At 38.2% G+C, this 27,148-nt stretch overlaps 1 protein-coding gene across 1 annotated transcript in view; it reads right to left on the bottom strand.

Moving 5' to 3' along the window:
* Positions 1–1,913: 1,913 nt before the first annotated feature.
* LOC141437471 (carboxylic ester hydrolase-like) overlaps positions 1,914–27,148 on the bottom strand; it is a 47,543-nt gene continuing 22,308 nt past the window's right edge. Inside the window, exons 5-10 of the mRNA XM_074100873.1 lie at positions 20,753–20,943; positions 15,774–15,945; positions 11,272–11,456; positions 5,453–5,603; positions 4,145–4,268; positions 1,914–3,016 (exon numbers count right to left, since the gene is read on the bottom strand). Of these exons, the coding sequence (XP_073956974.1) occupies positions 2,821–3,016; positions 4,145–4,268; positions 5,453–5,603; positions 11,272–11,456; positions 15,774–15,945; positions 20,753–20,943 (1,019 nt within the window). The 3' untranslated portion in view covers positions 1,914–2,820. The remainder of the gene's footprint in view (positions 3,017–4,144; positions 4,269–5,452; positions 5,604–11,271; positions 11,457–15,773; positions 15,946–20,752; positions 20,944–27,148) is intronic.

The following is a 27,148-nucleotide window of genomic DNA, read 5'->3' as shown; positions in this document are numbered from 1 at the left end:
GAGAAGCGTTTGCTGCCTTGTATAAAAAACACGACTCACCACCCTGTTTTGGTCAGATTTAGCCAGTTGCCATTACGCAAAATTGGTAATGGATTGGTACAACTCAAACGGGATTGTGGTGGTACCCAAAGTATGTAACCTGCCAAATAGTCCAAAGCTGCGGGCCTGTGGGTAGTACTGGAGTATTATGAAAAGGATTTTGAAAAAGAAAGGGCGGAGAACTAAAATCAGTCTGAGCTCCAAAAAATATGGACCTGGGTGACGAAAAGGTATCCTAATGAGAGCGTGCAAGGTCTTTGTGCCGCGTGCGTAGGAAAGTATACATGGCTTACTGTGCAGACACTAACTAAAATACGAAATGTTATTTTAAAGACCTAAAAGAATCATAATAACTATTTTATTGAATCAGGCGTTACTTTGCGGAGGTCCATATCAATGAACTAAAAGAATTTCCTTGCTCACCCGCGACCTTATGATAGCTAAGCCTATGCAAAATATGCGTGTTCATGCAGTTCCTCCACCTCCACACTGTAAGAACACACACAAATTACACAAACCCATCTATCACCACCACCATACTACACTGACGAGTTTCGAACTCAACCAGAGCTCATTTTCAGAGTAATACAACCGTACCTACACCATGCTACCAGTTGTTAGTTGTCTGTGTACCGAATTTTTAATACGTCATAAATCGTAAAGGAAACTTTTATATTATGTTACTTGCTGCTACGGAACCCTTCATGGGAGAGTCCGACTCGCACATGGCCGCTTTTTTGTTATGGAAATATCACCATCATCCCAGCCTATAGGTACACGTCCCACTGCTGGGCACAGGTCCTCAGAATGAGAACACTTGGGCCGTAGTTCCCACGCGGACCCAGTGCAGATTGGGAACTTCACACATACCATTCAATTTTTATGGTATTTTGCTGCCCCCTATATGTGCCGCCCGGGGCGGACCGCCACCCCGCCCCAACTACGCTACGCCACTGAAAATATCCATAAGCAGATGTCGATGACTGCAGCAGGATGTAAGGAAACATGTTTTTGTCAACAATTTTTATTGTCCTTGGACTACGCAAAAATAAAACAAACGCTTTGAGTTATGATTAACTTTTATGTCTCCGTTAACCAATCAGATCACATTTGGTTCACCAAAGAGATTTGTCAATCGTCAGACCTGTGACTGATGCAACAGATCCATATACTTTACTCATATCATTTCCGTCATTGATATCTACGATTGTGAATGGAGTGTACTGACGTGTCCTGCGCCCGCGCCGTTTCTATTGTAGTCGATGACGTTTCGGTGCTGACTGCTGAGTCATATTTTTTTATTTTCAAGCGTTTCATCATGCAGTTAGAATGAATTATAATTACCTGCCAAAACACGTTCCTAAGTATCTTGTCGTCTTTAATGGGTTCTATCCATTATCCCGGAATTTAAAAGGGACAGGGTATTAAGAGCGTTTATACCTGATGAAAAAAAAAACACCCCCACTTTACGTCTATGGGAGGTGCCCTAAAATAAAACTTTTTTTAATTTTTTATAGTACCATTTTGTCGGCATAGTTTACATATACATACATATATCCGTGCAAAATTACATCTTTCTAGCAAGTCCCTGAGCAAAGCCGCGGACGGACAGACAGACATACAGACAGACAGACATTGAGAAACTTTAAGGGTTCCGTTTTTGCCATTTTGGCTTCGGAACCCTAAAAACGAACAAAACGGTTTTCAAAAAAAAAATAAGTGTATCACGAACAATTAATTACTTATTTTCATTAAATTTTTATGGAATAATCGAGAAAAACTATCAAAAATGCAACGTTGCCAGCTCAGCAGGTATTAAATTTGAAGTTAAAAACTTTCTTCTTTTAAAGAGTCACTCTCGCCGGTGTAGCCGATAAATGACTCTCCACTTCTCTCTACTCAAGGCTGCCTCCTTTACCTCCTTATACGGCATGACGGCTACCCTCTCTTTTGTTTGCTTTGTTTAATCAATTCGTTAAAAACTTTAAAGGAATAGAAATATTATCACGTGTCTTTCCTCCCAGAATCGACAACCACCATAAAAACCACCATAAAATGGTGATGATTTTGTAAAGTTAGAACACGGAAAATTCAGCTTCCGTCGCATTGTAATTATAATTAATAAAAATATATACGAATTTATAAGTTTCGTTTATGTTTTATTTATAAAATTATCCTTAGTATAAACACTAGGACTTAGGTAAGTATAGTATAGTATTACCATATCGACATCTATCTAAGTGCTGTAAGGTACATAGAATGCCGATGAGTATTACGGTTCTCTGCCTTCTGCCCTTTCCCAACTCACGTTTCTCAAATGTTTAATTTGCCAACTCAGGATTTTCTCTGAAACTATATTTTTTTCGGAACTTTCGTAAAAAAAAATCTAACCTAACTTGTTAGTGTGTTCTATAAAGCATAAGAAGATACGCTAAGAAAAAAATTGGTTTTGGAGAAAATTTAGAGTTGGGAAATGAAACAGTTGGCAAATAAAACATTTGGCAAAGGCAGAACCCGATAGTAAATACATTGCGTAATTTTAGTAAAAACTTCATCAAAAACAGTAAAAAAAATGTGTGCAAGTACAATAAAGAGTCACTTGTGTAAAATTATAACATATCTATTCAATGTATCAATAGGGTAGTTTTCTTTTATTTCGAGATTTTAACGGGCTGTTCAGTCAAACTTCTAAGCTGCTAAAATACCTTTTCTAAATTAATTTTAAGAAATCTCGTTAAAAAAAACAGGCAATGGGACTGCCGATATACTGCCAACTACAAATCAAAGTTCGTCTCTGATGTGGCGATAGTTCTCGTTTTCGATAAAACCGAGGCTGTTCCAGAAGCTGCGTTGTCCGAAGTCGGAGCTGGTCTTCATCTCCAAGCGGCTCGGAGACGCTATCTCCAAGTAGTTCAGCTCATTGGAGCCAGGAGTGACTGGAGTCCACGCTGGTGCCTCGTTGGTCAGTTTAGGATTGCTAGAAATAAGTCAGGTTATTAAGTATAATTCTTTGAACTGAGTTAATTCCGTTACAGCATTGTTTTCGAACCAGCAGGGCTACCTACGAAACTCGAAACTCGAAGTTTGTATCGTACCGTCCCTCTCGTTCTCGTATTAAACAGTATAAGTGTCAGAGGGACCGCACGACACGAACTTCGAGTTTCGAGTTTCGTAGTAGCCCTGCTGGGGTAATTACCCGTTAGGCTGCGTTTCCATCAAAGATGTGCGAGGATGTGTTGCCTGGAATGTGTTTTCCATGATCCAATAGGAACGCTTTATTTACCCCGCCTCGCTTCGGTCAGCTGCAGGGCTACTATGACATACGAAAATTGGAGTAGACCCTCTGTTTCCACCAGAGCGGTGCTGTGCGAGGACAGGTAATGAAGCGTTTCTATTGGTTCATGATAAACATAATTAATATTCCTTGGTCATGTATTCTTTGTATTGTTAATGTGTTGGTCCAGCCGGTTCTTAAATTGGTTCACATTCAGTGCTGAGACTACATGTTCTGGTAGTCTCACCACATTAACTATACAAAGAATACTTGACCAAGGAACAGCTAAATACAGGCACCTATCAGTTGCTTGCAACTGCCTGCCTGATAATTTATATAATAATAATAATAATAACATCTCGATTCTGGTTGAAACGTAGCCTCAAGGGATAAAACCGTGCTTCGTGGGATAACGAACACGATGCCATTAGGAGCACAGTGCGACAAATATCTTAATGAATGGGCACGACGTTTGCACAAAGACGCTTTAAATTTAGCTTTTTTTAATCTAACCGAAGCCGTGGTGGCCGAGTGGTTTGCAGAGGCGTCTTTACGTATAGTGCAGGGTGTGCGTTGCACACGGGCGCAGCGGTGTTAGGGGCGCCGGCCGCGGCACTTTGTACCTATTCCATTTTGGCCGCGCGGTTCCTAGATGGCGCTAAACTAATAATTGTACACGGGCGCTACATGGGCTAAAGACGCCACTGGTGGTTTGACCTATGGCCTCTCAAGCAGGATCGTGGGTTTAAGTCAATGTACTGTTGCTTGCACTGCTCTAGTTTAGAACTCTGGCCTGTTTCTACCAAAATTCCCGATTCTGCATGTACTCACCCAGTTGTAGAGAAGCTGTAGATCATGTCTAGGAAGGCTTCCGTCATTCTTACATCATCGGCACTCGTGGACGACAGTCTGGGGAACTTGAAGATGTGGAAGATGTCATCAGCGTGGCTCACACCTGCACAGTGAGGGAATCAACAATTTTTTAATATGGCGTGGGCAAGATAAATTTTGCAAGACCGTATGGTGACACATCACACATCAGAATAATGAGCAAAAAGACCTATGAGCACATAATATATATAAAGTAAATTATTTTATGTATTGTACCTGAAATCTATTATATTTTATTGAAAATTCTTAAGAGGATCCCATGCCCCAATGACCTTCGATCTGAGTTCCTTAGTTTTCTAATGATTTTTGTAGCTTATTATATTAACAACAACGGCTTTAAGCAATATAGTATCCCATATTTACTTCAAAGTTTATTGTTTTCGAGATATTAGGCATCAAAGTTGAACAATTTTAGGCCAAAAAAACTGGTTTTCTGGCCATAACTTTTGTGGTAATTAGTTTTTAGAGACGTTAAAGACAAACCCAAATATGTAGATTTCGTATAAGATCTTTCACGTCAATAGACACACGAAATAAGTGTTTTAGCAGACAATGTTTAAAAACATCATACAAAATTAAGTATTCATTTTTTTCAAAATCCGGTAGACTGAAATGGAGATAAAAGATTGGAGAACCGATAGCCGTTAGACTTATTATTCTATCTGTAGTGCAAAGGTAGGAGATACTATTCAAAACTTGTCAAAAATCGATGAAAACCTCGGGTAGCCCCAAAAAAATCCCGAGTTTTACAAAATGGTATTCCGTATTCTCTTCATTTAAGTCACTACACTCTTGACAGAGTGGTTGTTGGTTATGGTCGACGGTCAAGGGCGTTGCCAGCCGATGGCCCAGGGGGGGGGAGCAAGTTGACATGGAGAGTGAGAAAAGCATGAATTTTAGGTATTTACTGGAATTGATGAATTCATTCGAGTTTCGGTTTGGACGTAGGTACAGGAAATGATCGATCAAGCAAGTCAAGTCAAAGACTTTGGTATCTGTAGAGGAGGGGGGGTGGGCAGATTTGTGCCAGGATTCAACCGCAAAACAGGGGGACAGACTCCCTAAAAGAGTCATGGACTATCTTTATATCCCCTAAAAAATAGAAGTGAGTCGCTGACTATCGCCTTTTTACGAGCCATAAGGCGCGTGGCAAAGGACTTGCGCCAATCAGCCACCGACGTAAGTTCTAAACATTGTTCTTCATCCAAAATACTTGCAATAGGATGGTTCCTGAGTCAGTTTACTCACCATAATCCTTGTTGTTGGCGGCCATCATGTTGGACAGACTCTTCTCTCCGCGGAAGGAATATCGGTACAGGTAGGTTGGCTGGCCGGACTTCTGGGCGTGGATCTGGGCCAGCTTGCCCACGTCTACTGCGAAAAGGCGGTCGCCGAGAGCCTGTAAAAGAGGTGACACCATCAATTACTTAGCGATTCCAAGACGCAGCACTAATAGGTAAAATCATCATCGTCTTGCCCTACGATGTCCTATTGGACACAGGCAGTGGCGTAGCTGGGCATTTCTATCTACCGCTGTACCCTGAGTTTATCTCTCCGATTTCAACAAAATTTGTAAGGTAGACTCAGTCCATGATTCCGACCTGGAAATTCAGGGTCTCCAAATGTGTCCGTTTTGTTACACATTTTTCTTAATAATTTTCGTAACAGAACGGACACATCCATACAATATTTTGGGGACACATTTCGAGAACCTGTTTTTTTCCAGCTCGGAATCATGGATTGAGTCTATCTTACAAATTTTGTTGAAATCGGACCGATAAACTCAGCGTACAACGGTAGATAGAAATGCCCAGCTATCAGAAAAGATTTTGCAGGTGGTGGGACCTTGTTCGCTAATCCTGCCGTGATGCAGCAGTGCTTGCACCGTTGTGTGTCGGCGTGGAGAGTAAGACAGCCGGTGAAATTACTGGCACTTGATGTATCCCATCTTAGGCCTCTAGGTTGGCAGCGCATCTGCAATCCCCCTGGTGTTGCAGGTGTCTATGGGCGGTGGTGATCTCTAACCATCAGGAGACTCACTTGCTCGCTTGCCATCCAGTCGAATAAAAAACAAAAAAAACAAGGCGATGCCGTGCACCGCAGGCTTCACGATTAGGGTGCTATGGGATGATAACCTGCAAATTATTGGATAGGTACAAAATAAACCTAGGTGCCCCAGCGCTGGATCGACGACATTCAACGGCTCGGAGGTCGGGACTGGATGAGACGGGACAAGATTGCCAAAAGTGGAAGAAGAAGGATGAGGCCTACATCCAAGATTGGATAACTAAAAGGCCACCATGATGGTGATGAGGTAGCCTTTAAGTGCAATCAATGCCAAGAACGAGAAGATAGAAAGCCAAAATTCGGGGGCCCAATGTCTTCTTTGCACCGACGTCCTGGGCTACCTAGCTACATTACTGGGCACAGGCTCAGAATGAGAGATCTTGTACCGTAGTTGCTTCGCAGGTTTTTGCAGGTTTCCTCGCGATGTTTTTCATCAGTGTAAAGTTCATACCTCGCACATGAATTATGAGAAAGTCAGAAATGAGGGTATACGAGTACAAAATACTTAGGGGCTGTTTCACCATCCATTGATTAGTGTTAAATGACGGTTAAATGAGCCGTCTCTAGGTATTTGTGTTGTTCGAATAGACGGCATCACATTTAACCGTCAGTTAACACTAATCAATGGATGGTGAAACAGCCCCTTAGGCTTTTACGACTTCAAACTAATAAAATAGGTAGGGAAGCTGTTGTACCTCTTACAGTCAAAGTCAAAGTCAAAGTCAAAATATCTTTATTCAATTTAGGCTATAACAAGCACTTATGAATGTCAAAAAAAATCTACCACCGGTTCGGAAAAACCTCTGCTGAGAAGAATCCGGCAAGAAACTCAACGAGGTATATATTTTTTTTTTAAAACAGATTTACAATATTATTAAATGATATGTATACATCACAAGTATTTAACACAACTTTATTTTTAACACAGTAGGTTCGCTATTTGAAGGGATCGCTAATGCGGATCGGAATTATTTCCAAATATCCCTGTCCATGATATAATCATTAACTTTATAATACGCCTTTGATATTAATGTCTTCTTACCAAAAGATCTGAATTTTGTATCCGTTTCATTTGTAATATTTTTTGGAATTTTATTATAAAAACGTATGCAATTTCCCAGAAAAGACTTTTTGGTTTTAGCCAGTCTGTAAGATGGAACTTTAAGCTTCCCTGTGTTTCTAGTAGCCTTTGGCTTATCGACGTTAGTGGGAAAATCACATATGTTCTTCCTAACATACATGATTATTTCAAAAACATAAAGCGACGGCAGGGTTAGGATATCTGTTTCCTTAAAAAAAGATCTTAAAGATTCACGCGTCTTCAAATTATAAATTGCTCTAATTGCTCTCTTTTGTAAGATAAAAATTGACTCAATGTCTGCAGCAGATCCCCATAAAATAAGGCCGTACGAAATAATGCTATTAAAGTAAGCAAAATACACCAACCGTGCCGTCGCCACATCGGTTAGCTGCCGTATTTTCCAAACTGCAAAAGCAGCAGAGCTCAATCTACCCGCGATTGCTGTGACGTGAGGTCCCCACTGTAGTTTAGAATCGAGCGTTATTCCTAAAAATACTGTTGATTTTACAAATTCAATAGTTTGACCATTTAACTTTATATTAGAAACTGAATTCGAGCTAGATGAATTTATCAACGAGAATTTAATACATTTAGTTTTCTTAGGATTTAGTAACAAATTATTGGCAGCAAACCATGCGGATATCACGGACAGGGTTTCATTGGGCTCAATGAAGTCGGTATCTTTTCTACTAACCTTGAACAGTAAAGACGTGTCGTCAGCAAACATAACTATACCCGACTTTTGGCTTACCATATAAGTAAGGTCATTTACATAAATAAGATACAGGAATGGGGCAAGAATGGATCCTTGAGGCACTCCCATTTCGACCACAGATCCCTCCGATACCGTTCCGTTAATCGCTACCTTTTGCTTTCTTTGTGTGAGGTAAGATTTAATGAATTCTAAAGCGAGGCCACGAATGCCATAAAAATTTAACTTACAAATTAAAGTATCATGATCCACACAATCAAAAGCTTTCGAAAGGTCGCAGAATACACCTATAGCGTCATGTGATTCCTCCCAAGCTTGCAATATGAATTTAACTAAACTATGACCCGCGTCTGTAGTAGACCTGCCTTTTTTGAATCCGAACTGCTGTGGATGCATGATTTTATGGGTATTAAAATGCGAGATCATTTGCGTCAGCATTATTTTTTCGAATATTTTGCTAAACGCTGATAGGATGGACACAGGACGATAATCAGAGGGATTATCTTTATCACCTGATTTAAAAATAGGAACTACTTTACTATATTTCATCAAATCTGGAAATACGCCTTCATCTATACAGCTATTAAATATAAATGCTAAAGTTGGAGCAACGACATCTAAAATGGAATGTAGAACCTTAACTGAGACGCCCCACAAGTCTTCCGTTTTTTTTACTTTCAATAATCTAAAAGTCTTAATGATGTCACAGGGAGAGACATGCGTGAATTTAAAAATTACTTAAGTTTGGAATAGATACATTTTGTTTTAAGAGCGATTCAGCTAACTTTGAGGAAGACGCGAGACATTTTGTCGTTTCGATGGGGATTTTAGAGAAGTAGGTATTAAACTCGTTAGCTACTTTAACCGCGTCCGTTTCTAAAACGTTGTTAATCTTTAATGATATAGAGGACTCCGCGTTCTTACGTCGACCGGTTTCAGTATTTATAATTTTCCAAACTGTTTTAATTTTATCATCAGAGGACTTAATTTTATTAGTTACATGGGCTGCTTTTGCTTTATTACATATAATTTTGAATAATTTTGAATAATCCCTGACATACTGGTGGAAACGTTCATCAGTGGTACACGATTTCTTATCATAAAGATCATATAAGACGTCCCTACTCCTACGTATTCCGGGTGTAGCCATTCATTGAATGATAGTTTGTTTCCTATTTTAATACGTTTTTTACTACACGTTTTATCGTATTCCTCGCATACAGTATTTAACAATATCTTGAAATTTTCGTTTGGATTTTTAGTATTTACTTTTAAATTGTTTACTTTTTGCGCGATGTTTGTTTTGAGACGGTCAAGTCTTTGTTTGTTCAACGGCCTAATTTCTATGGTTTGATTAACACCGCCCCTAGCCCGAGGTAACTTCACTGTTTGAGCTTTGTGATCCGATCGTACTCCACTGATAACAGCTTTTCTAAATACTTACAAGTTAACCAAATGTTGTCAATACATGTGGCCGAAGTGGTTGTGACTCTGGTGGGTTCATTAAATAAGAAATTTAAATTAAAAGATTTTAGAACAGAAATAAACTGGTCTTTTTCAACGGATTGTGATAAAATATCGATATTAAAGTCCCCGCAGACCACCAGCGCTTTATTACGTTTTACTGATTTCCTTAGAACATCTTCCATAGTATTTATAAACAAAGGAATACTCGAGTTTGGTGGTCTATATATACATAAAATTAAATACTGTTCCGTTTCCGCAGAAGCGATCTCGCATACACGTTCAACAGAAAAGTTTTTCCTTTTTCCGGGGTACAACAGTTTCCCATAAACCATTTATTTTAACCAGATCAATTTGATTTTTACTTATTACTGAAATTTGATTTTTAGTAGATTTCAAACAAATAATAGGTAGTCAATTGATTTGGCTAATACGTGACGTCACGATTTAGTATTACCATACAAAAAGCCGTGGTGGCCTAGTGGTTTGACCTATCGCCTCTCAAACAGAAGGTCGTGGGTTCAAACCCCGGCTCGCACCTCTGAGTTTTTCGAAATTCATGTGCGGAATTACATTTGAAATTTACCACGAGCTTTGCGGTGAAGGAAAACATCGTGAGGAAACCTGCACTAACCTGCGAAGCAATTCAATGGTGCGTGTGAAGTTCCCAATCCGCACTGGGCCCGCGTGGGAACTATGGCCCAAGCCCTCTTGTTCTGAGAGGAGGCCTGTGCCCAGCAGTGGGACGTATATAGGCTGGGATGATGATGATGATGATACAAAATCTACAGCGGAATCGCGTTTTGACAGTTCGTAAAAAATATGTGGATTGATAGGTGGTGTGACATAATATATGTTTTTGCTTAGGTTACATGATCGCCCACAGATTTTGTTTGGTTTGGAACGCTCCACTTGTTTACTTTGGAAATATGGATTCTGAGGTTTTTCTCGCTGTTATGTTAAAGTTCAAAGTATAATATTGGTTCAAATATGGGTTCAAAGTAGGTATATTATTGTTAGTAAAGTTTACCTTAGGGTAAACTTTATTAACAATATTATACCTACCTACCTAAAGTTTACCCTACGGTAAACTTTACTTACATACAATAATTATAAGCATTTTAGATACTGCCCCGTGGCAGTATGCGGTCGTCGAAGTTTGTTTATCAATTGAGCACATCGCAAACTGTATAGAAAACCGTTATAGGCACCCGAGGAGTATAGCAGGTGCCCTGATTGTTATTTTTTCGGGACTAAACTATATCCTTGTCCTGTCAGCGTCAAACTTTTTCCATATCAAGTTTCGTCGCGATCGGTTGAGTAGGTACACTCGAGTTCATAAACTTGTGAGCAAAAATTTGATCAAAAATATCTGACCAACGCTTCTACACCGTTAACATCGTCGTGTTCAGATATTTTTGATCAAACTTTTGCTCACATGTTTATGAACTCGACTGTAGTTTAGACGTAGAAGCGTAACAAACAAACATACTCACTGTCGTATTTATAATAGTATCTGTTGCTCGCGACTCCGCGTGGTATTCGTTTATCGCAATCCCACGGAAACTATGCATTTTTCCGGGATAAAAACTATTAAATCCCGAGACTCAAACTATTAAATTTAATTGTTTCAGCGATTTAAAGTGTGAAGTAACAGACAAACAGACACATTTAGTAAGGATTATCTCAATCGAGATTTGGTACTATTTTAAAAGCACGTTTTTGTTACATTTTAACAGTTACCTGAACCAACTGCGGGTAGGTCTCCTGGCTAACGGGCTTGTTCCCGAGGTAGTGCTGCCTGATCTTCGCCGCCACACCTCCTCGCAGGTGGAGGGCCAGCGTGTCGTTGTACTGGAAGATGTTGCTGGCCAGCTGCTCCCAGTTGGCTTCCAGGTATGGCAGCGTGTCAGGGGACCTTTGGTATACTGAGGAAATAAATTGGTAATTGGTAACTTAACTTAATTTGAGTTCAAAATATATTCGAAGAATCAGCAGTTTTAATGTGATTTCATTTTTTCAAGCATTAATCTCTGTTGAAAAAAATAAAAAAATAGTTTCAGCCTCACAGTTACATAATCATCATTTGTCATTTCAATCATGTTAGAACAAACAAAGTATACCTACGTCTCAGTAAGACAATACAAGTTACTTTACTTAAGGGCCGCGCAAAATAGGTCGGCGGTCCGGATGCGGACCGCGGTCCGCCATTTGGTGACCCCTGGTCTAGCGCATTAATACAACTTTGCATCGACTAGGGTGACGGCACCAATCATGGATCCCAGTTATTGACAGGAAGGATTCAATGCCTTATAGCTCACCATTCATGAACTTTACTAGTTGTGATTGTGATCATCGAAAAATAAGTGTTAGTAGTTAAAAAAAAAAGTTGTGTCCGTTTCTTAAAATTTGGATTAACGGTAAAAACCATTATTGGTTCCTGTCCATGAGACTGAACTAGTTTAGTTGATGCAAAAGTCTATACTTGGTTTGGATAAATTCAAATTCAAATTCAAATGATTTATTCAGTAAATAGGCCGCAATGGGCACTTTTACACGTCATTTTTTTAAACTACCAGCGCTTTCGGAAAGACCATCATTGCCAAGAAGAATGCGCCGCAAGAAACTTGGCAGAAAGTCATTTTTTCATAAAAATATAATTACAAATAAAATACTTAAAAACGATATTATACAATTAAAGAAAAAAAAAAATACAAAAAATAATAATAAAAGAAATACAGGGATGTATGGGGTCCCTTAGTTAAAATACTAAACACTAACTATATCTACGTTCAGTGGAAGTGTAGAATGCTTCCACCGTCATAAATTTTAAAATAATAATAACAATAATTTAGTTCTGAAATATATAGGTATTTAAATAAATGTAAACAAACTTCAGCTGCCGGATTTGGTAAATTCTATTTTACTTATCTATTATTGTAATACAGACTAGACTAGTGTATTTCAATACAGAAATGTAAATTTTTAGATAGTTTAATGCGGGAATTTCAATATTTAAGACACCAATTGACGTTGTTGACCAATTGGCGATGCTGGCTGAAAATTAGCGCTGGGGTGTTTATTATTAACGCTTCAGCATTATGCTGAGCCAGTGTCCGATTCACAACCGCAATGACACATACTTCTTTCTACGTGTTGTCTATTTGTACTTAATACTATTGTTGTGTCTTGTGTTGTGAATAAATGTATTTTCTCTCTCTCTCTCTCTCTCTCTCTCTCTCTCCCTCCCTCCCTCCCTCCCTCCCTCCCTCCCTCCCTCCCTTCCTTCCTTCCTTTCTTTCTTTCTTTCTTTCTTTCTTTCTTTGTTTTGTACTTAGTAAAATACCTATCCAAACCAGGTATAGGCCGGGCTAGCGCAATCATATTTATAGTTGTATACCTTGTTCCTATGTATGCGCTAGCCCTAAAGAAGAAGATAAAGATAACAGTTAAATGAACCTCACCACTTATACGCAACTCGTAAAAGTAGCGTTAAAGCAATTGGTCCAACCTAGGGTTGCCAACCACAATTTCAATAGGACAATTCGTTTCAAAAACAGAACGGAGCAACAAAGTAGCAATATTTCAATTAATATACGTAATAGTACATTGTGTCTTAAGGGCGGTAAACAAGGAATTACGAACGAGAGTCTATTAGAAGCCCGAAGTCGAAGACTGAGGGCTTTAATGAGTCGATGTTCGTAATTCTAGCACCGCCCGTGCGACATACAATGTTTTTCATCACATTTTCGAGTAAAATTGTATATTTGTAAAAGAAAAACTAATATTTTTTTCAAACATGGCCGATACCGCTGACTGCGCTCTTGGCAGCGCCAGCCTCCGCGCCACCCTACCCCAGCCTGACCATGCGCCTGCACGCCATGCAGTATCACACTTACCGACCTTGGGCTTCATGACAAGAAAATTAGTACGGGTAATGACTCATTTACCGACCACGGGTTTCATGAGAAGCACATTAAGGTCGAGGGTTTTATTTGGGGGGTTGCAACCAAGGTAGCCTGCATGTTATGACACTGTTTACGAGCAAGTGTGATGAAAAAAACATAAAAGTGCTTTTAAAACGGTGCTTTAAAAACCTGCGCAGCTTCCTAAAAGATTCAGGACACCCGCAGGACGCTCCAAAAAACAGGACATGTCCTAAGAAAACAGTACGGTTGGCGACCCTATCAGCCGGAGAACAACATTACTTCTTCGTGTACTGTGATAAGTGTGTCTAATCAAAGAGAAAAATGTGGGATAGCTTCTCATGTCGTTGAAAATTGCAACACGGCCGAAACGTTTAGGACACCAATTCGGATGAAGTGGTCATTAGGCAAAATGCCCTTAGGGTATTTAGTCCTCCAGGCAAAATGTCCGCGGAATTAAAATTACCACGAGAGAAAAAGCCCAGGGAGCAAATCGTCCGCAAATAAAAACGTCCTTAAGATAAATCGGCATCAACGAAAAATGACAAAAGAACAAAACGCGCCTATTATTGTAGAAAAGAAAAGAATCAAAATACAGTCGACAAATTTTGAGATACTTGTACAAAGGCGGACCTATCCGTTTAAGGGATTTCTACCAGTCAACCTTTGAGTGGATGAGAGGAGCAATCGGTTACGGACCGACAAAGAGTGAGTTTAAGAGTCAAAAATAGTGGAAGCTACAATACAGTGTTTAAACAACATAATATATAAATTATCTAACGCCTAGTACGTACATTATTTATTAATTTCAAAGAAACTTACACAGCATACATACACATATAGGTACAGTTACACATATACTTACAGAGTGGCCATGAGTGGCTCTACCATTAAAATCGATATTCTGATATATACCATTAAAACCAGAACTCGCAATCAACCCCCGCTGCGCTTAAACACTTTGCAGGTTCCAATACTGTCAATTAAGTATTCAGAATATCAGCAACCCAGTTTTCAATTTAATATTCCAGCTACGTTTCTATTTCGTTGACGTTAATTAGAAAATGATGACTTACACAATAACCTAGTTTATTACATTGCTGAGCGCGTAGAAAATTATTTATTATTCTTTGTCGAATCGGCAAGCGCCGCGTAGGACGTCCGCCAGCGAGGTGGACGGATGAGCTGGTTAAAGCCACGAGACCACGATGGATGCAGGCTGCTTTTAACCGAAGCTACTGAAGATACTTATATGGGGGAGGCCTATGTCCAACAGTGAAAGTCCTACGGCTGATATGATCATGATGATGATGATCTTATTAGTGACTAAAATCACAAATGAGGCCCGCAAGCACACGCAGAATGATGCTGCGGCACAGTGTAAGAAAATGTATGTAAGTAGCCGAAAATGTATGTAGGCAAGCCGCAGCGCTGGTTGAATGATAGGCTAATAATATTGGTTTGGTAATAGGGATCAACTTTACATAATTCAGTGAATAGATAGATGTGTGTTTGCGTGATGTGATCACAAAGTACAGTCTCATGTGTGTTTATGTGATAAGTCCTGGACGTGGTGCTGGGGTGGTGGTGGTGGTGGTGGTGGTTCGGTACTATAGCGAAATCTGTTCTGAGAAACCAAGGCGTCGATTGTTGATACAATAAAAATGGCCTTCAAGTTTTTCGTTTTAACTCTCATACATAAGCGGGAATCCAACCTAGTCAAAATCTCTGTAAACTATATATGTTATAAATTATGCACATTTTTTCGTTGTTATGGCATCGCATTGGGTGACGACAATGCAAGTACAGTCCACAAAAAGTACAGTCAGCAAAAAAGCTTGAAAAAATGAAGTTTTACCAAAAAATATTAAACTTTTAGGGGAAAAATGAGACATATCGAATGATAAGCCTTCTTGTGATTATTTTCAGAGCAAAATCTATAATAAGTAAGTAACACCCGTTTCCGTTACGGAAAGTACAGAACAGAACCTTCTAAAACGAGTTTAAGTTGGACTTTTAACAATACGCTCTTTTTATTGGGCAGTCGTGTAATAAAAACGTGTCAGGCCATGCGCAGTGTAACCACAGATAACATAGACCTAATAGTTATTAGGTACGTGACAAATTCGACACTCATGCGCAGCTGGCCCTATTCTATATACGAAAAGCAAAATTCGAACTTCGTTTCTTCCGTCACTGACGCTTATAAATACTACTTAATACGAGAGTGAGAGGGACGGTACGATACGAACTTCGATTTTCGAATTTCGTAGTAGCCCCCTTTCTGGTTTTACAGCTAATTACTGGAATGGTTCTTACCTGCAGCAGGATACAGTCCCTCCTCGGAGGTGACCGAGGTGATAAGAGGCACTTTGTGCATGCCTCCAGCCTGGGCCACATGGAACGGGTATTGGTTCAGGAAGGGATCTCTGGTGCCAGCCGGCTCTACGGTCGGCACGAATGGCGTGAACATATGCTGGTATGGGAACTCCTGGAAGAGCAGAAAGGTGACTTTAAAGTGGTAGAAAATAGTACTTAAACGGGATATTTTTAAATGTATCTGTTTTTTTAAACAGTATAGGCTTGCGTTTGGCCACAATCACGCCTGATGGAAAGCGAGGATGAGGGCTACGATGGAGCACGCTTGCCTAGTAAATGCTCATTCACCCTGGATTTGAAAGCGGCCAAATTGTAGTGTTCAGGAAACACAGTCGCAGGCAGGGAATCCCACTCTTTCGCTGATGATTTCAGCTGATGTAAAGGTTTTTTATTGGAATTTTGTTTCAAGATGTACATGATGTTCTTTGACGCCATTGATTACTCTTACTCTAACTACACACTACATCTACTCTTTAAATTTAAAAATCAACCAAAGTATGGAAATATTTCGTCGGGGATAGTGCAAATTCGCTTGTATACCACTAGCGACCCGCCCCGGCTTTGCTCGTGTGCAATTTTCAAAATAGATCTCTAATAAAAGGCACTTTACATTCAGCTCTACTTCCCAAATACTACAAGCGCACGAAGCCGAGGCGAGTAGCTAGTGTAGGTAAGTATCATACCTAATATATAAACCTTCCGTGAAAAATTATCAAACTTGATGGTGAACCGCATTTAAATCCATCGCTTATTATAAAATAGTACGTATCTATACTACGTGTAGTTTTAGAAGGGAAGGTTGTGACTTTAATGTTATATGATATGAACATTAAGTTTGTCAGATACTTATACGGAATTATCCAATACTAGTTATTATTGTTTTTTACAAAAAAAAAAATACCATTCGATTTTGTTTACGAACTTACCCAGAGTTATAAACACAAAGATAGGCAACAAGTGGGGCTGTAAATCAGCGCTGTGTGCATGCGCACTTTTCTGTGCGTCCACAGCATACGCTGAGCCCAATCCATTTATCACACTTAGTTATGTTATAGTTAAGTTAAATGTGGAAAATAGCTTCCGTTTATTAATAACCGTAAACTGCTTCAACTTTGCCTTCTGGTCCCAACATTGCCTGATTCGATTTATAGCACCTTTAGGTTTTAAAACTTTTATCCCCCCCGTAATAATAATTCCCGTGTAGATAAAAGTTTAAAACCTATAAGGAACTAAGTTATCGACTCTAAATCAACTCAGGCAATGTTGGGGCCAGAGGGCAAAGTTGAAGCAGTTTACGGAATATCGTATCTTTTACTCTAAGTGTGTTAATAAAGGCTTATTCAATTCTATTCTATAGTTACGCAGATTTGCACTATACCTACCCAACGTTCGTCAACCACAAAAAAAACCTGATCCATTCGTATTATTCGCACGGTCTAATGTGAGTGTGAATGTTTGTTAATTACATCACTAAAGTACACCGTAGACGGAAGTTAGATAACGTTTCGTTTTTATATTGGTCTTGTGGCCTTGAGATTAAAATACAGTCAGGATCAGAGTCAGATGTAAAATGTTGTTTAAATGTTTCTACTTCCTAGTAGTCCCAGTAAAAAATGCCGAACAGAAGTGAGTTGAAGGAGAAAACTTAGAAAAAGTTAATTAAAATTTGTGTACCTATATGGTACACAAAGCATTTGTGAACGGAATTGCCCGCAGCAAAGCGTAATTCTTAGGGTTCCGTACCACATAGTTGGCAAAAATGGAACCCTTTTAGGATCATTTCGCTGTCAGTCTGTCAAGACATCTCTTTTCTGCAAATAGAATTAATAGCAATTTTTTATTAAAAAAACTTTTATATTTTAGAAACGAATCAGCGTGGCCATGCCTGGCGTAGTTCCTAATGGCAATTGGCGGATCCCCTGTTATTTTGCCTATTCCTTTTCTTCTTTTTGTTAAGAATCAGAACGTTAAAAGATACTGGCCTATGCCTACCTATTTCTTTTTCCTTTTTGGCAACCATTAATATCGTAAATTTAGTTTTTTTTTAAATAATAATATTGTATCGGTTTCACTGTATAACTCTGTAATTTTTAATGTATGATGACCAGATGGTCCCAAAGGAAGACCAGCGCCATTCGCAAGACCGGCAGATTGCTGATTTGGGGTCATTTCGTACCATGAATAACTATATATATATTTATTACTAAGACTTGGCTGTATCTCATGAACCGTGATAGCTAAACAGTTGAAATTTTTACAGATTATGTATTTCTGTTGCCGCCATAACAAAAAATACTAAAAATTGAATAAAATCAATATTTAAGGGGGGCTCCCATACAAATAAAGTGTTTTAATAAAGTGTTTTTTTGGCGTTTTTTGCTCGATATTAATAACGGCAACAGGTAGTCGCTTGAAATATTCAAAGAATATTTGGTCGTATATTCACTTTAAAAGTAAATACTTGAATTAAAATAAAATAAATATTGAAGGGGGGCTCTCATATTTCAATACAAATTCTTATAACTGGCATTTATGTAAATTATAATGTAATGATGTGTTGAATGAATAAATAAACTAAAGTAACTAAACATGTATACAACAAACGTGTTTTTTTGCTAATGTCTAATTTTGTATAGATAATGGTACGGAACCCTTCGAGTCCGACTCGCACTTGGCAGGTTTTTTAAAGTCTTATCCATTCTTCGCATGCTGCTACGAATAAATCTTTCTTTCTTTTTTCTTTCTTTCAAATACTTGGAACAGTAATCAAAATCGAACTTCTAAGTGAACGTAATCAAAGGATACCTACATAGGTACCTACGAGTACATACATACGAAGTGGAAACGGAACGCCTCGCGCTCACTCTCTTTATATTATAAAGTGCATTTGAAATCTAGTTACCTACAATTAATACGTACAAGCATTTAATAAAAAAATAAAATTCCAGGCAACAGCCGGTGGGCAAACAAAACTTTGCTTTAAAGGCCGAATTTAATTGCTCTCAAAATAATATTTCTATTTCACATAAAGGGCAGTTTCTTCTCGAGGAAAATTTGCAATTCAAATTAATTTTTATCTTTTCTTTTCTTTCCGGAAGGAGTTTATTTACCGACAACCAGTTGAATGAAACGTAATAAATAAGTTATTGTTAAAAAAAACATTGTTAATACAATCTTTTTTGCTGAATGCTTTTTATTATTTACTGTGTATTTGTATTGTCTTGTCATCCTATCTATCTTTAATTTCGTACCAAATTTTAAATATATTCCATCTCTAGAACTGGGTAGGTACATACATACATAAATACGAACATTGCAAGTTAAAAAAAGCTTGCAAGAAGTACTAGAAATTAGGAAGACTCATGTATGAACCTAGGGTTTAATGGGTCCTATGCCAAAGTATAATTGTCGCTTAAGCAATACCAGAAACCCTATCCTATACCTCTATCCCGCGGGAACTATGCAATTTTCCGGGATAAAAGTATCCTATTTCCTTCCCTGGGCCTCAAACTATCTGTACACCGAATATAATCTAAATCGGTTCAGCAGTTTAGACGTGATGAAGTAACAAACAAACAAACAGATTTACAAACTTTCGCATTAATAATATTAGTGAGATGTTCGGACGGATGTCGGGTAGCAGAGCGGTGAACCCACGTAGAACCCACCCACCCACGTAGGCCGTGGAGCGGTCCACTGCCAGGCGTTCGGCTAAGTACCTACCGGCGGTAAGTCGAAGTGGAGAAAGACCTTCATGCCCTACACGCAGAAAACTGGAAGGAGATCGCACAAGATAGGCCGCCTCAGTGGCGTAGCTAGGTAACCTAGGGCCCTGGGGCAAATAAAAAAATGGGGCCCTCTGCTATTAAAAACTGGTAAGGTTTTTTGAAGTAAAATCATTATATATACAAATACTTTAAAAATGTTAAGCAACTTTATCATCAGCTATAAGTAAAGCAGAATTTCGAGGGCCCCCTGAGCTTGAGGGCCCCGGGGCACTGCCCCCGCCTAGCCCCTTGATAGCTACGCCACTGGGCCGCCTCGAGGAGACTATAAGATCTAGTTCGGGTCGCTGTCGTCGCTGAGTAAACGGAGTTAATAGCACTAATATACTACTACGAAATTTTACACCATAAAATCGTCATCATCATCACCAGCTGGAAGACGTCCGCACGCAGCTGAACAAAGACCCCCCCTTAGAACGCTAAAATGAAATGAACGACAGCTCGAATTACCAGTTGCATTCACCGGATGCCCGTAACTCTCACGATGTCTTCAGGCCACCTAGTGGGAGGCTTGCAACTTTGCCTTCTGGTCTTTCTGCTCTTCATAAAATATACTGAGCGGTAAAAAGTTTGGCCCTCAAATGTAGTAGTAATTTTGTGTGAGTGGGCCAAATTTTGCGCTGCTGAGTATGGTGGGTATTCTGGAGGAATTTAAGTTAGCTCTGTATTTGCTCACTGCCATGTAAAACCTCGTAAGTAACAACATAGTGTTTTTTTTTAAATGCCGAGATGTGTTACCTACAAGGTTTTTTAATAAATCCATACTAATACTATAAATGCGAAAGTGCGTGTTTGTATGTTTACGTGTTTGTATGTTTGTACGTCCTTTCACGTCGAAATGGAGCGAAGGATCGACGTGACTTTTGGCGTGGAGATAGTTTATGGGCGAGAGAGTGACGTAGGCTACTTTTTTTGCCGGAAAAAATGCAGAGTTCGCAAGGGAACAGCGCGCGTTAACCGAATTACACGCGGGCGAAGCCGCGGCCAAAAGCTAGTAGAAGAATAACAAATTGTTACGAGGTTTTCACACGGCAGTGACGATTTGGGGTCATCCATAAAGTACACATTTAGAGGAGGGGGTCAGGCGGTATGTGGCACAGGAACAAAAGAATTGCAAAGAAATACTGTACTTACAAACATCTCAATCTGCGCGCTCACCACGACCTCGGCGGGTCGGTATTTGAGGCAGTCCACGAGTTCCCGGGTGGTGCTGCTGGGACAGCCCACGATCGCCGCGAGACTCCTGGCGTGCTGCAGAGGTTTGACCGCGTGCGTCCACGCAGCGAACGCTGCGCCGCTGAACGCTATACCGCGGGCAAAGTTGCCTGGGAAGCGAATAAGAGGTCCATGTCAATGAATTAAGAAAGAAAGAAAACAATTTATTCGTGACAACGTGGGGGAAAAATAACAATACAATTCAATAGTTATTCGTGTCACAAGGGAGCAAAACGGTGTATTTACGGCGAGGGCGTACATTGAATCCAGAATGTAGCGAAGGATTCTACAATAGAATCCTGAGTGTAGCGAGGGATTCTAAAGTAGAATCCTGAGCGTAATGAAGGATTCAAGTGTTAGCGCCCAAGATGAAAATAATTTTGTTCCCGAGTGGCTCATACAACTTTTCACACCGAGCATTAAGAAACTTAAAAAATATATATTCTACATTATTATTTAAGAACCACCAGCATAGAAAATGGCGTGGCTTTACAATTATCAACTTCAAAAAATGGCATTTGCAATAAAACATTTAAAAAAGCCTTGAACAGAAAAGTTGCACTTTGCTCCCTCTCGTCAGGGAGGAAAAGTTACTTTTCTGAAGGAGAGAAAGACTCTTTATTGTACACCAGAAATAGTAAGATACAGAAAACAGAATACATAAATTTTATTGACATTAAATATAAATTATTTGAGATAAATATGAATTATATAAGATATATTATACCAATGTATCATAAATAATTATAAGTTAATATTTTAATAGATTTACATTCTAAAACCCTTACAAGGTTACTACTACTAGCTAATAATAAGAGCATGAATTTCAATTAATAAATATGAATATGGATATTATGATAAATAAAACAGAATAGATGTGAAATAGACATATGCAATGAACAATGAATGGATAAAAAATTCTTATTTAATACTTTCAGTTAAGTTTTTTTTTCCATTTCATGTTGAAATTCTTCTGTTGTAATGTTTACAAGTGTTACAAAGTGTCTCTATAAAAGATATGGATGATTGTTTTTCATATTTTCCGGTTCTAAGCTACTTCTCTTACAGTCAAATGTCCATTTGTATGCGGAAATAGAACGCTCAACATAACATGATAAGTTTAAAACAATCTAATTTAAAGTCTAATATATCGACATAATTTAGGTAGAGTCGATAAGGGAGAAGTCAAAAAATGCCATGAAAATTCCGCTCTCTGCTTAAAAATCAGACAATGGCGGTTAAAGGGTTTCTTTTCTTTGTTATGAAATAACTATATTTGGTTTGTAATATGAATTCGATAACAGTTCAGTTAATAAACCAAACCATAAAAATAAAACAGGTATTAAAAATATCCGACAGTTGTTAAAGTCATCCATGATATTTAATAATAAATTAATTAATATAAATTTAAATGTCATTTAATGAGTAAACTTTGACAAAAGGTAAAAAACAGCGTACCATTTGAACTGGTTGACATTAAGATAATAATACAAAGACAGTGGGTGTTTTTTTTTATGACAGTGAGGCATTACCTACGAACGCACTCAATACAGACACAAAATTGTTCTTATAAAATAAAAAACTCTATATTTTCGTATAGTTTTTCTTCTCAAGGGAGTTATGACTTTAGTTTTAGAAAGTAAGTCGGTACGTCATTTCAGACTAAAGAGGTTTCAAGTCAGCTAACGTTTTATTTACATCTTTAAAACTTAGCTATAACCCAATTTGACACCATAAAAATTTCCACGCGTCATAGACTTCGTTATTTTTATATTTTAAAATTATATCAAATTGTTCTACAATTTTTTTTAGTAAATCCTTTTATAGCATGTTGGAATACTTAGCTTAGCATAGCACAGGCATTAGGTATCTATGTTAGACGACTCTAAAAAAGTGACAATAGCCCCCTACTGCGCTATTCGAAAATAGAAGTTCTTATCGTTATGCTGATGCAAATATTATTTAATACGAGAATGCGAGGGACGTTACGATACGAACTTCGATTTTCGAATTTTGTTGTAGCCCCCTATATTGACGTGTAACCATTATTTTATTCAGTTGTTTTCTTAGCATCTTTATTTTGCCGGGCTGAGAAGTGTTTAAAAAAAAAAACATTTTCCTCGCAATGTGATGAAAATCATTGCGTGTATCACGGGCCGTAAGTAGATTACAAACTAGAATCATTAAAAACCATCAGCCTCCGGCGTCGGGCTTCTAATAGACTTTCGTTAGTAATCCCCTTCTTACGCCCCTTAATGCACAATGTACTATTATATCTCAGAAAAATATTTACTAAAAGCAAAACGGGCAAACGAGTGTTATTAGATTCACAGCGTTTTGAGGCAGGTAAGGCTATTTCAAGCGGTAATTTGACAAGCGTCTCAAAGGTAAGACGTTCTTTGTATATTACGAGTACATACGTAAGACGATTATACTCGTAGGGTACCTACTTGGTTTGAATGTTTATTGCGCGATTAAAAATGATTACTGTTTGTTCACAACTTGAGAACACCGCACCATTGTTAGAGAAAGTAAGTACATTGCCTTTAGAATGGACTCTATTGTCTGATACTCATAATAATGAACCGCTAAACGGGCCAATCAACTATTTTACTGACACTTTGGGCATCTCCTGCGTTACCAAAATTGTCTCTGGCGTTACCAAAAAATCGTACTTCCAACAAGATATTTCACGGTTTAATAGGTTGAACTTGTGTAGGATGGCATGTATTCATGTATAACATCTATTTAATTACAGATAAAACATGTTTACTTACAAAAATTTGCAATTGTTTGAAAAATGTCGTGGACAGATTAGTGTCGGTAAAAAAGTTGATTGGCCCAAACATGAACCAGGCAGCGGGGCTAGGTGTCAGAGAGAGAGAGAGAGAGAGAGAGAGAGACATTTATTTACACATATTCGATACACAGAAAAAACACGTTAGGAAGAAATCATAATCATCATCATCATCCCAGCCTATATACGTCCCACTGCTGGGCACAGGCCTCCTCTCAGATCAAGAGGGCTTGGGCCATAGTTAGGAAGAAATAATAATTAAAAAAAACCATCGAATAGTATAAATTGGGACCCACTCAGCATAATGTTGCGGCAAGCCACAACGCAGCATCAAAAGTAGCTGGTTACTTTTGTACTTTGTCGTTTTACAGCCAATTACTTAGCGCCATACAAGTTTGACAAATGTGTTAATGTGACAGAGTAAAAAAGTAACCAGCTACTTTGATACTACGAAATTCGAAAAACGAAGTTCGTCTCGTTCCGTCCCTCTGACACTTATATACTATTTAATACGAGAACGAAAAGGACGGTATGATACGAATTTCGGAGTAGGCCCTCAGCTGCAATACAAAACGGTTCAATTTTGGTTCCCTACCCCAAATGAAAAAACGGAACCTTTACAAAGTCATTCCGTGGAAAAATTTCATTTAGGATTTATTAACTATGAAGGAGAGAACTTGAGAAGTTAAACCACGATTTTTTTTCCAGTACCTACGGAGCGTCTGTTACTTTTTAAATAACAGTGCTGCCACAATACAAAAAAACGTCAAAAATATAAAGGCAGCCCAAGCAGCACGACAGGCTGTATAGAAGCTGTATTTTAGTTTTATTGTATTCCACAGGCTATATAGTGAGGCTGTACAAGGGCTGTATAAGCGCTTATACAACCTCTATAAGTAAAAATTGGGCCCCTTGTTATACAGCCTTATGCGTTATTATAGCTGTATAGTTGCTGTATAGCTAAAAAATAGGCTGTACTATAGCTGTAGAAGAGCTGTAGTATGATGTTGAAGAAAACCATAGGCATATAGTTATTCTCTTATAAGTTTCCTAAAAAGATAATAGTTCTTCATTGGTTTTTATGAGAATTACAATGTGAAATTTATGAAAACAACCGCTTATTCTTTTTAGTTATGATAATGGTGGGCCGCCAATTTACTGTGAAGTTATAAGTCAAGAATAAATGTTGGACTTTAGGTAGTGATAATTGTAGATTCAACGTGCCGATTTATTTTTACTGGGAAATAGTGCATAGTTTTGTGAAAAAATATTCACGCGCCCGCGAAATACTGAAGAATTCACGAGGAATATTACCAAAACAAGTAAGTAAGTTTATGGTTTTGAGGTTAGAATCATAAGATTGTTAAATAATACTGTACAACAGGTATCACTTATGATTTATTTATCTGAAAATCATAACTATAACTTCAGCAATACTCAAAATAATGTAAGAAGTCATATTTTCTTTTATTGTTATTTGTTCGAAAATGGCGACAGATTTTATACAGCGTAAAAGATATCTGGAGAGTATTATAGATTCCGTGGTTTTACTACGCACTTTCTGGATTCCATTACACAGCTTTTACCCTTTAATAGCCGTTATAATATAATATTTTTATTATATAGGCTGTACATCAGTTTTCAGCAAATAAATTATACAGCCTTACAGTAATACAGATTAAAGCTGTATTACAGAATTCATTTATTATTATAGTTCTATAAAATCATATTTGACAGAAGTTATGAAACTATTACACTGACAAGAGTGTACAGTTACGCATTAATAATAAGCTTTAGAAAGTAGTTTTAATATACCATTATACAGAAACAAGTATAAAGTGATACCATTTTATAACTTATAGCTGTAGTAAGTAAGTGATCACATGCAAAATACAGCCTCTATGCAGCTTGAAGGATAACATTAGATTGAAGTGTCAAAAAATGCATAGGGTTTTAAAGTGGAGTTCAAATATTCTGTTTTAAAGCTTTAAGTTTACACGGAGTATTTAATAAAAACTTAGTACAGCTTTAGCTGTATAATAACGGTTTAATCACTTTTATAAGTAAATAATCTTTTCTTGACACCTTTATGGATCACCAGTAGAACTCTAAGTTCTAATAGTGCTGTATATTTGATGTCGGCAACGCTTGCGTGCTGCTTGGGAGACTCATACTGCATCAATATCATTTATTCTGAATCAACTGATATGTCGGAATTTGGTACACACTTATATTTCAGTGAACTAAACGAGGATTAGTTGTATTAATCCTACTAACACCATAGATGCGATAGTTTTTGAATATGTGTGTGTGTGTGTGTGTGTGTGTGTGTGTGTGTGTGTATGTTTGTTACCTTGTGTCCTTCACGCTAAAACGGCAATATCTATGAACTAAAACGACTTTATGACAGCTACGTTTATGCAAGATATGCGTCTTCATGCAGTTCCTCCACCTCCACACTGTAAGAACACACACAAATCCATCTATCACCACCACCACACTACACTGACGCGTTTCGAACTCAAACAGAGCTCAACTTCAGAGCAACACAAGCATACACCATGCTACCAGATGTTAGATACACAAGAGTCTAACAGTGATTTGATTACTAATTAACTTGTGATTGTAGCGTGACAGGCGACGTCAATTATTGGGCTCTAGGATGGCGTACATTGTACTATTTAATTTCTATGAAAAGGGAAAATCAGACTCATTTGTTTTTAAAAGTCGTTGAACTAATATCGATCAGTATGCCGAGTACGATCTATATTTTAATTATTTACTCTTGTTAAAGAGTCCGCCCGGTATACGTATATTACGATTTGGCTAAGTCAGGGTTACTCAAAGTGGGGTACGCGAACCCCTAGGGGTTCACTATTCGACGGTAGGGGGTTCGCGACAAGGTTAACGTGACCCCAAATACCACCAGGCTGCAAGACTAGCAAGATGATTAAGATTGGTTATTGGAGTCTTTTTGTATTTTTTATTTCTACTCCAAATTTGTTACTTATTTGTTTGTTATTTGTTGTTGTTTGTTTCAGTTTGTATTTTCGTTGGCAAGATGATTCTTACCTGTATTTGTTACCTTTTATTGAAATAAATAATATAGGTACGTTATATTATGATGATGATTGAAATAAAAATAACCTTAGTTTCTCCAACAGTCAATTTTTAATTTCCTTCTTTGGGGGGGGGGGGGAGGTAGGGGTTCGCTGTCGTCTAGAAACTTTAACAGGGGTACGTGGAGCTATAAGTTTGAGAAACCCTGGGTTAAGTCATAGGTAGAGCCAACATTCAGTGTGTGTTTTTCAACAAACATTCCTTTACTATTTGAACACTTAAATCGATCATTCGAGTGTCGTTACGTAACGCCCGATCGTTCTAAGTACACGTTTCCCAAGAAATACTATAAATACGTTACACTTTTCGAATAAAATCAAAACAGATTGCAAAGTTGATATGTCACGTAAGAGTAAGTTCGATCTTCCATAAATTCCCAAGTTAAAAGTTTCAGAAGC

This window comes from Choristoneura fumiferana, chromosome 17 (assembly GCF_025370935.1).
Source record: "Choristoneura fumiferana chromosome 17, NRCan_CFum_1, whole genome shotgun sequence".
Taxonomy (NCBI): domain Eukaryota; kingdom Metazoa; phylum Arthropoda; class Insecta; order Lepidoptera; family Tortricidae; genus Choristoneura; species Choristoneura fumiferana.
The sequence above is the reverse complement of the archived record's forward strand: the minus strand, read 5'-3'. Positions and strand labels throughout refer to the sequence as shown.